The sequence below is a fragment of the Macrobrachium nipponense genome, chromosome 40 (assembly GCF_015104395.2).
Source record: "Macrobrachium nipponense isolate FS-2020 chromosome 40, ASM1510439v2, whole genome shotgun sequence".
Taxonomy (NCBI): domain Eukaryota; kingdom Metazoa; phylum Arthropoda; class Malacostraca; order Decapoda; family Palaemonidae; genus Macrobrachium; species Macrobrachium nipponense.
Genome location: NC_061101.1, coordinates 48,203,436 through 48,215,193, shown reverse-complemented (window position 1 = coordinate 48,215,193; position 11,758 = coordinate 48,203,436). Strand labels below are relative to the sequence as shown.

The window sequence follows — 11,758 nt, the reverse complement described above, 5'->3', positions numbered from 1 at the left end:
GTGCTTGGTTTTTGGCCCAAACCCAATATTCAATTCAATTCAATTTAATTCTAGAGAAATAAAAAGATAAATGACCATCAATACAAAGAAATGTCAGTTTACGTACAGCCCTTTTGTTAGAATATTCATTTCCGTACTATTTTTATAAGTGTTATAAGGAAAAATTCCTTCCTGTTAAAAGAGTAATATTATAAATTCAAGGTCACTAATAACAAAATAAATAATAAATTGCCTTTTACATCTATAAACGTATCATTTAGACCTTATGTTTGTAGAATCCATGTGTATGGAGATATAAAAAAAAGTAAAAAAAATTAAACACGCTTTCATTAAAATGAACTAAAAAGTACAAATAATTTCTTTGAAACACACCAGGATTTTCTTACAATTGATCCTGTATAGAAACATAACAGGAAAAGAAATATATAGTTTTATTTCTTGTAGCATTTCCTCCCATGTTTGCAGACCCCGCTTTGATTTTTGTAGACATGATTAATTGTAAGGAAATCCTGATCTGTCTCAAACAAATATTTTTAACTTTTCAGTGCATTTTAATGAAAGCATGTTTAAAGAAAAAAAAATTTTTAATCCTTTAAAATTTGACAAATTATCACCGATTTATGATCGTATCTAACGAAATCAAGCAAAAGGTAGTTTGAAAACATCCGTAGAACTATTAACCTCAGTATCCTACCGAATCAAAGAATGTATGAAGATTCTGAAGGGTTTCATACAAATCGTTAGATACTGGGGAGGTCACTGTAGGGTCACTAGAGGTCACTGCTGCCCTACTGTTCGTGTAAGGTTGAATTGTCACCCGGATTGAGCAACTGTGCAAAATTTCAAGTCCAACGGACGAAGGGAACAGGTGGGAAATAGAGTCTTAAGATTTGGCCCAGACAAACTGCCAAAGAAAAAGGAAGCTAAGTAAAAGCGTATAAGGACTAGAATCTCTCTCTCTCTCTCTCTCTCTCGCTTCCCTCATCTCTCCTCTCTCTGTTCTTCCTCTCTCTCTCTCTCTCTCTCTATGTTTCTGAGCTTTCCCTTTTGACTATTGAGGAGCAGTATATACTTGAAAAATAGTCTTGCTTTCAAATAGTTATCCTTATGAGTGAAAAATTCTTACATCTTTGGACTTCGTAATGTTGTAGATGCTAAAGATTGATTGATTGATTGATTTGTGTTATCTAATGGATATATATATATATATATATATATATATATATATATATATATATATATATATATATATATATATATATCTTAAAAAATAGGTGTGGTGGTGAATTGTTAATCTCAGAATATGTTATATATATAATATTATAGATATATATATATATATATATATATATATATATATATATGTGTGTGTGTGTGTGTGTGTGTGTGTATGTATGTATGTATGTATATGTTATTATTATTATTAATATGGAAGAGGATCTTTTGAGTGATGCTCGTTCCCTTAGGATGACGGTGAGTTCAGGTGGCAATATTTATTGTGAAAAATATTTATTTTTCTCAAGAGAGGAATTCATTGTAACGCCGAAGGACGTACGTAGAATGCTTGTTTGTGGTTGACAAGGCAGTAAGTGAATTATTCCATCTAGTTTCATTAATTCTAGATAAACAATTGGAGACTTAAATACATCATATTTTTAAGACACTTTCTGTTTTGAGTTTTTAAGTGGTTTGGATAAAAATATTCATTCTTTTAACCAGACTACAGGGTCCCCCACAAAAAGAAAAAAACGGGGAATTTGTTAGAGTTTATTTATCGTTGGAAACAGTTTTATTAATTCTAAGTAAATAACTTGAAGACTTGAATACATCATATTTTTAAGACACTTTCTGTTTTGAGTTTTTAAGTGGTTTGGATAAAAATATTCATTCTTTTAACCAGACTACAGGATGCCCCCGAAAAAAAACGAGAAATTTGGTAGAGTTTATTTAGTCGTTGGAAACAGAAACAGCGTTAAAACAAAAAACAAAAACAAAAATGTTGGACGTGTTCAAACTGCCTTCCGTGGGCAGGTGCACAACAACGTAGAAGGTTTGCTTCCATCAGCAGCTTTGAAGGATCGTAGGATGTCCGTGACCTCCCTCCTTTGCACGTGAAGTTGACGCAACAGTAGACCCCACTTGGTAAAAAACATTACGTTGAGATCTGGATTTTCGGGCGGCCATTCGTAAGGTTCAATGAAGTCAGGAGTATATGTTAGTTCATTTTTTTTAGTTCATTGATACAGTAAAGTACATTGTAAAATGTGTGTAAAATACAAGTAATATAAATCTAATATTTCCTCTCTCTCTCTCTCTCTCTCTCTCTCTCTCTCTCTCTCTCTCTCTCTCTCTCTCTCTCTCTCTCTCTCTCTCTCTCTCTCTCTCTCTCCTCTTTTTTATTTTAGGGCATCCTGTAGATCTTGAGGTAAATTTATGACCTTACCTACTGTTATGCAATAGGTTTTATCATATATCTTATGTTTCTTTGCAGCATCTAGTGATTGCATTTACCATACTACTCGTTTTCATTATTATTTACTAATAATATAGATATTTGAAACCTTATTTCGTAAAAAAAAAGTATCGTCATTTTATTGCTTTCTAAATTCCTAGTGCTCCCTGTGTTTACATGTGTACTTATGCTTACGAAGTGTGAAGCAGTACGATTTCCCTCACTGATGACAAAGAAACAATGTATGATCCGACCTCCAGCTTCCTCGGGTGCGTGCTAAAATCTACGGTCAAATAGCACGTTGTTTCACCAATGAAAATTAAAATAGATAAGCTATATTGAGAAGTAATTGATCTACTGTTTAACTTGTACATTATATATTTTTTACATTGTCATTCTAATAAATAAATCATAAATACCCTACCCTGAAATTCCAGTATCTTTAACTCAACGCGAAACACCTTTTTCAGACCTTTTTAAGCTCTTCCACAGACCTTTCCTACCCCCCGACAAGAACGACAAGAGAAAGAACAACAAAGTAGTTTGTAGGCTTACTCCCCGAATAAGTGAAAATTATTAGTATTGTTTCTCATTTGACACTGGAGATATGTTTGATCAGAAGATATGGAGGGAGCTAGTTTTGGATGCTGGCGTTGTTGATGCTTTTGGTTTTCGAGGGAAGAAGTCTGTGCCAGAAGTCATTTATTGACGAATGTACTGAATAACTGCGCTTTTTGTATATATGAACACATTCATGTCTGATATCTCGACCGTACACATGTAATCACAAGGAGCAATGCAAAGCAAATATTCAGGTTCTCGCACAACCTCTATCCTTTATTAATTTTTTAAACTAATTTTTTCTTTTTAATAAGTGAGATCTCTTCTTTCTGTATTCCCCTTAACCTTCTCTTGGTACTTCCTTCCCGTGAATACCGTAATATTCTTTGGAAGCTTGAATTTCGAGCCAATGGCCCCTGTGATGGGTTTGTTCCCAATGAATAGAGTTCATCTTTCGTATTTTAGGAACATAAAATGTCACAGAAATAACGTGACCTGTTACGAAACAATAGTTCAACTATTTATAGACAAATAGTCAACAGTGATAGAAATAAGTAGGGTAAATGATAAGTATAAGCATAAGTCGGTGCAGAGACAAACATCATACGCTATATATAAGGCAGCATTTAAGACATTATTTTACAATTAATTCTCCTCCCTTCTGTGTCTTGTCCTCCTTGCTGTGTTCGTCAATGATTATTATGTTTGTGTGGTGGCGGGGGAGGGGGTGCAGATCTCTTCTAATGAATGTCAGAAAATGTTCCTGTCTTGTCAACTCTGGAATGTCAGGCGCCGTAACGCGGTGCACTGTAGGCATTATTTAAGGGTCTTTGCAGCGTCCCTTCCTGAGGCCCTGAGCTGCGGTCTCTTTTATTCCTTTTAATTGTACCTCATCCGTTCCTATTCTCTTCCTTCCGTCTGACTTTCCACTCTCTCTAACAAGTGTTTCAAAGTGTAACTGCTTCGAGGTTTTCCTTCTGTTACACCTTTCATACTAATTTACTGTCAGTTTCTATTTCAGAGCTGAATAACCTCATAGGTCACAGCGCTTGGCCTTGAGCCTAAATTCTATATCCTGTTCAGGTTTGTCTGTGTTTGTGTGTGAGGTCGTGTGATTAAGAGAGAGAGAGAGAAACTTTGTGTGAGTGAAAACGTTGTTATTTCCTTGTTATTTTGATGATGACTAAACCTGTACGAAACATCTTTACATGACTTCTTTTTGTCGTTAAAATCTTAATGGCAATCTAACTATAGTTGGTTCACTTAAGGTAGATTCTTGGATGAGCTCTAGGCTTACGAGACGTTTGTTTGGCGGCCGCTGATTGGCTGGTACCAGGAGGTAGTTAGGCAGCTCCCAGCCAATCGGCGGCCGCCGAAGAAACGTCTCGTAGGCATAGGGCTCACTCAAGAATCTACCTTAAGTGAACCAGCTATAGTAGCGTAAGTAACTTATTGTTTGACTTGCTTTCTTAGTTTTTCTTCCTTTCGTGGTATCTTAGTGATTAGGACACGAATTCAACACGAATATCTACAGCAGAGTCGAAGCTGACCTCTGTAGAATGTCACGCAGTTGGGACTTCAGAGTTCAAGCGTAGATGCAATTGCATTATACTCTAATATAGTCTTTGTATTTTAATAATTCACTTATATTTTTCACTTACTCTGGGAGTAAGCCTACAAACTACTTTGTTGTTGTTGGGGGTGGGTGTTAGGAAAGGTCTAATGGAAGGCCCTAAAACGTTCTCAAAAAGGTGCTTTGATTTGAGTCAGAGATACAGGAATTTTAGGATAGGGTATTTATGATTTATTTATGAGAATGAAAATGTAAAAAAATAAATAATGTTCATGATAAACGGTACAGAACAATTGTTCCTAATAAAATATAGCTTATTTTCATTTTCGTTGGTGAAACAACACTCTACTTGACTGCAGATTTAAGCACGTTATAATTTCCGTTAAAAGTTAGGAATAAAATGTTTACAACTTATGCGTGAGGGAAAAATCTTGCACGCGTCACGAGTTGGCTGGAGGTCGGTTCACGCCTTGTTATCTATTTAGCTATTAATTTAGTTATTTGATTATTGGTAATTTTTTTGTGTGTGTGTATTTCCTTTTCATTCGGTTATAATTCTTTCCAATGAGCACCATAATATTCATTGGAAGCCTCAATTTCAAGGCAGTGGGTCCCGTGGTGGACTTGTTCCATTTGAATAAAGTTCATCTTCTTAATAATAATAATAATAATAATAATAATAATAATAATAATAGGACCCATCTACTGAATAACAGTAATGGACCTATTTCCTTGATTGTTGAGATGATTTCCACAGAACTTCTCAGTGACTCTTCCTCTTCTCATCTGCCTCTTTCAGACCAAATTCCAAAGGACGCGGAGTAAGGACGGGAAGGTCACCCGCCGGAAGGACATCCTCTTGGACGGCGTCAGGAGTAACTCCCATCCAGGCAAGTTCTTCAGATCCTCGGTAGGGGATATCCTTGGTAAGGGATATCCTCGGTTGGGTTGGGTAATGGGGTATCTATAGTTGGATGCTTCGTAGGGGATGTCCTCAGTAGGGGATATCTTCGGTAGGGAATATCCTTGGCAGGAGATATCCTCCGTAGGGGATATCCTCCTTAGGGGATTCTTTCGGTGGAGATATCTTTCCGTAGGGATATCATCTATAAGGGATATCCACAGTTGTGGATATCCTCAGTTGGGGATATTCCCTTAGGAGGATTTCCTCACTAGGGGATATCCACGGTAGAGATATCCATTCTACGGGACATCCTCCATAGGGGATATCCTCGCTAGGAGATATCCTCGCTAGGAGATATCCTCCTTACGGGATATCCTTCGTAGAAGATATCCTCAGTTGGGGATATCCTTGGTGGGGGAAGGGCGTCTTCAGCATCGTCGTCTTCCCCTTTGTCAGCTAATTTTCTGTACCTTTGTATTTCTTAGTCTTTAGAGGGGGGTTGGCGGTTGGGTGGGGGGGGAACGGTTGCTTGTTTATTTATAATATATATAGTATATATATATATATATTATATATATTACATTATATCTATTCTAGCTAATTATATATATTATATATAACTATATATATGTATATATATATTATTAAGGTATAATAGGTTATTATAGTATATAATAATATATAAATAATATATACATATATATATATAATATATATATAATATATAAGTAATATATATAAATCATATATAATAATATTTCCGACAACCTTACGATGTCTTTTTTTTCATCATTGTCAGTAACATTATAATTTTGCTTCTGTATTTTATCTTTTAATCTTTTTTGTGCTCTGATGCTGATTGCAATTTTTTTTCATTTATTAATGTTTCAATAAATTTTTTTATATCTTATTATGAAATGTGGTAATATTATTTTGAATGTTGTTCGGTCTTGCTGTAAGCTCATTCATCCTCTCTCTCTCTCTCTCTCTCTCTCTCTCTCTCTCTCTCTCTCTCTCTCTCTCTCTGGTAAAATATTTTTATTTAGTTTGTTAAATTTTGCTGCAGTTTTTCTTATTGTTACGTGTGATCTCTTCTCTCTCTCTCTTCTCTCTCTCTCTCTCTCTCTCTCTCTCTCTCTCTCTCTCTCATCTAAGTTGCCTCTAAGTACGTTTAAATTGTATTTATGCCCGTATTTTCCTTCATATCATAAGATTTTTTACCTTCGAAGCTTTGCTATTTCAATTTTTGCTTTCCAGTACCCAGCGACTTTAGATTTTTTTTTTTTTTTTTTTTTTTACCCACACTTTAGTCTTCGAGAGGAAATTCCCTTTTGAATATCTTGCAGGTTTTTGTATCATTCATATTTTCACTAGAATCCAGATTTTTCCATTTTAAACTTTTTCAAATGGGTACATCGATAATGAATTTGTATTCGTTTTTCGAGACATCGTTTTTGAAACATCAGTATATATTTTTTTTTCAATGACAGAACTGTAGTTTATAATTTTTTTATTCCTTATCTGCATTTTCTCCTGATACATCTCCTTCTCATTTATATACATATATATATATATATATATATATATATATATATATATATATATATATATATATATATATATATATATATATATATATATATATATATACATATATATATATATATATATATATATATATATATATATATATATATATATATTATATATATATTTACACTCTAAATCGTTCCATTTAAGAATCAGAGATCTTTATAACCTCTCCAATTGCTAATAAACCTTTTGGTTAGCCATAGTTCATAGTTCAGACGCTTTCATACGATTATACTGTGACAATTTTTGGTTTTATTAGAGTTATTAGGATTACTTCTGCATGACGTGATGTTTTGATGTTTCCTACCCCATCATACAGTGAGCTGGTTTTCGTGTGCATTCATTTAGATGCATCATTCGAGAAGTCTTTTGCATTACCAGTGACAAGCGCTCGGTATTTATTTGCTGAGAGAGTCTGAATCTGTAACTATTCCAGGTGTTAACTTTTCACTCGCATCTAACTTTTGAGAAAGAATCTAATGTATTTTTCAGCAAATGCTGCACGAAAGTTAGGTAATGTTCGCGAGGCCATATATATTTGTAACAGCGATGAAATCAGTGCAACCTGTTACAGGTCATAGGTACTCCCTCTACTAGAATACTGTTCCCGGTCTGGCTGTCTGCTTCTGCCAGAGATTTATCTCTTTTCAGAGAGAGTGATCCGTGGTGGTAGGTTTCTGTTTCCTAATAGTAGTAGTTGTGACTTGGATCATCGACGGATGGTAACTTCCACGTTGGACGAGTGGATTTCGTGCTCGGCTACCAATCCGGTGGTCCTAAGTTCGATTCTCGGCGCAGCCAACGCGGAACCAGAGGATTTATTTCTGGTGATAGCAATTCATTTCTCGATATAATGTTGTTCGGATCCCACAATAAGCTGTAGGTCCCTTTGCTAGATAACCAATTGGTTCCTAGCCGCGTAAAAATATCTAATCCCTTCGGCCCAGCCCAAGGAGAGCTGTTAATCAGCTCAGTGGTCTGGTTAAACTAAGATATACTTAACTTTTTTTATCGACGGATGGCCTCTTATTTGTCACTTTCTCGTAAGTTTGATTGTAATAGAGATCTTTCACGTTCACAATTAATCCCCGATTCCGTTTTACTTCCGAGAGCGACCAGATTCGCTGGACAGCAGAAGCGCCAGTAAGCAGTCAATATTTGCCTCGTTACAGAACCTCTCTGTTCCAGAGGTCCTTTATACCTCCCACCGTTGGACTGTCGTGCAACTAGAACATCAAAATTTCAAGCGAAGATGCAATGCATTACTACCATAATGCTATTGTCCCTTGCATTTTGATATATTTGATCTAATTATTGAATTATTTTTTTTAGTGAGATCTCCTTTTTTTTTTTTTTTTTTTTTCTGATGGGGTAGGGTCCAGCTATGGGTTCAATAGCAAAACTCAGCAATGATGGAAAGAAATGAAGGATTAAATGTACATGGAACTTCTGGCACCAGAGGAACTTCGTCCGGCAGCCAGGTATTCAGCCCAATTGAAGGGGAAGATGGTCAGGTACTTGGAGGTCGTCATCCAGCAACTGACCACCACAACGATAGTAACCAACAACCAGAGGAAATGCCCAACGGGAAAGCCCTAGGTCTCAATGACGTCCATGGATACTGGCTCAAAAACTTCAAGGCCCTACACCCAAGAATAGCAGAACAACTCCAGCATTGTATCACAAATCACCATGCGCCCAAATGGATGACCAAAAGAAGAACATCCTTAGTCCAGAAAGCCAAGAGTAAGGGAAATATAGCCAGTAACTACAGGCCTATCACCTGCCTACCAATAATGTGGAAGTTACTAACAGGTATCATCAGCGAAAGGCTATACAACTACCTAGAGGATACAAACACCATCCCCCACCAACAGAAAGGCTGCAGAAGGAAGTGTAGGGGCACAAAAGACCAGCTCCTGATAGACAATATGGTAATGAAGAACAGTAAGAGAAGGAAAACCAACCTAAGCATGGCATGGGTAGACTCTAAGAAAGCCTTCGACATGGTACCACACACATGGCTAATAGAATGCTTGAAAATATATGGGGCAGAGGAAAACACCATCAGCTTCCTTAAAAATACAATGTGAAACTGGAATAAAATACTTACAAGATCTGGAATAAGACTAGCAGAGGTAAATATCAGGAGAGGGATCTTCCAGGGCGACTCACTGTCCCCACTACTCTTCGTAGTAGCCATGATTCCCATGACAAAACTACTGCAGAAGATGGATGCTGGGTACCAACTCAAGAAAAGAGGCAACAGAATTAAACATCTGATGTTCATGGATGACATCGAGCTGTATGGTAAGAGCATCAAAGAAATAGATACCCTAATCCAGACTGTAAGGATTGTATCTGGGGACATCAGGATGGAGTTTGGAATAGAAAAATGCGCCTTAGTCAACATACAAAAGGGCAAAATAACAAGGACTGAAGGGATAAAGTTACCAGATGGGAACATCAAACACATAGATGAGACAGGATATAAATACCTGGGAATAATGGAAGGAGGGGATATAAAACATCAAGAGATGAAGGAGACGATCAGGAAAGAATATATGTAGAGACTTAGGCGATACTCAAGTCAAAACTCAACGCCGGAAATATGATAAAAGCCATAAACACATTTGCAGTGCCAGTAATCAGATACAGCACAGGAATAGTGGAATGGACGAAGGCAGAACTTTGCAGCATAGACTAGAAAACGAGGAAACATATGACAATACACAAAGCACTACACCCAAGAGCAAATACGGACAGACTATACATAACACGAAAGGAAGGAGGGAGGGGACTACTAAGCATAGAGGACTGAATCAACATCGAGAACAGAGCACTGGGGCAATATATGAAGACCAGTGAAGACGAGTGGCTCAAGAGTGCATGGGAAGATAAAAGTAGACGAAGACCCAGAAATATACATAGACAGGAGAAAGACAAGCAGAACAGAGAAATGGCATAACAAACCAATGCACGGACAATACATGAGACAGACTAAAGAACTAGCCAGCGATGACACGTTGCAATGGCTACTGAGGGGAGAGCTCAAGAAGGAAACTGAAGGAATGATAACAGCAGCACAAGATCAGGCCCTAAGAGCCAGATATGTCCAAAGAACGATAGATGGGAATAACGTCTCTCCCATATGTAGGAAGTGCAATACGAAAAATGAAACCATAAACCACAAAGCAAGCGAATATCCGGCACTTGCACAGAACCAGTACAAAAAGAGGCCTGATTTAGTTGCAAAAGCCCCCACTGGAGCCTGTGCAAGAAATACCAGCTACCTTGCAGTAATAATTGGTACGAACACCAACCTGAAGGAGTGATGGAAAACGATCAGGCAAAGATCCTCTGGGACTATGGTATCAGAACAGATAGGGTGATACGTGCAAATATACCAGACTTGACGTTGATTGACAAAATCAAGAAGAGAGTATCACTCATTGATGTTGCAATACCATGGGACACCGGAGTTGAAGAGAAAGAAAGGGAAAAAATGGGTAAGTATCAAGACCTGAAAATAGAAATAAGAAGGATATGGGATATGGCAGTGGAAATTGTACCCATAATCATAGGAACACTAGGCATGATCCCAAGGTCCCTGAAAAGGAATCTGGAAAAACTAGAGGCTTAAGTAGCTCCAGGACTCATGCAGAAGTGTGTGATCCTAGAAACGGCGCACATAGTAAGAAAAGTGATGGACTCCTAAGGAGGCAGGATGCAACCCGGAACCCCACACTATAAATACCACCCAGTCGAATTAGAGGTCTGTGATAGAGAGAGAGAGAGAGAAAATTAATAATAATAAAACCAACCTAGGTACGGCATGGATTGACTACAAGAAAGCCTTCGACATGATCCCACAAACTTGGCTAACAGAATGCCTGAAAATATGAGGGCAGAGGAAAACACCATTGGCTTCCTAAAAAATATGATTCGCAACTGGAATGCAATACTTACAAGCTCTGGAATAAGACAAGCTCTGGAATACGACTAGCAGAGGTTAACATCAGGAGAAGGATCTTCCTGGGCGACTAACTGTCCTCAATACACTTCGTAGTAGCCAAGATTCATACGACAAAACTACTGCAGAAGATGGATGCTAGGTACCAACTCAAGAAAGGAGGCAACAGAATTAAGCATCTGATGTTCATGCATGACATCAAGGGTGGTATCAAGCTGTATGTTAAGAGCATTAAGGAAATAGATACCCTAATCCAGACTGTAAGGATTGTATCTGGGGACATCAGGATGGAGTTTGGAGTAGAAAATGTGCTTTGGTCAACATACAAAAAGGCAAAGTGACAAGGACTGAAGGGATAAAGCTACCAGATGGGAATAGCATCAGTCACATAGATTAGACAGGATACAAATATCTTAAAATAATAGAAGAGGATATAAAACACCAAGAGATGAAGGACACGATAACCAGATATGTTCAAGAAACAATATATGAAAATAACATCTCACCCAAATGCAGGAAATGCAGTATGAAAAACGAGACCATAAACCTCATAGCAAGTGAATGTCCGGCACTTGCACAGAACCAGTACAAAAAGAGTCATGATTCAGTAGCAAAAGCCCTCCACTGGAGCCTGTGCAAGAAACATCAGCTAGCTTGCAGTAATAAGTGGCATGAACACCAACCTGAAGGAGTGATAGAAAA

At 37.2% G+C, this 11,758-nt stretch overlaps 1 protein-coding gene across 4 annotated transcripts in view; it reads left to right on the top strand.

Moving 5' to 3' along the window:
* Window positions 1–11,758, top strand: part of LOC135212135 (multiple C2 and transmembrane domain-containing protein-like) — a 252,696-nt gene that overhangs the window by 16,237 nt on the left and 224,701 nt on the right. For all 4 annotated transcript variants that reach the window (XM_064245546.1, XM_064245544.1, XM_064245545.1 and 1 more), the window contains exon 3: window positions 5,386–5,476. In XM_064245546.1, coding sequence (XP_064101616.1) covers window positions 5,386–5,476 — 91 coding nt within the window. The remainder of the gene's footprint in view (window positions 1–5,385; window positions 5,477–11,758) is intronic.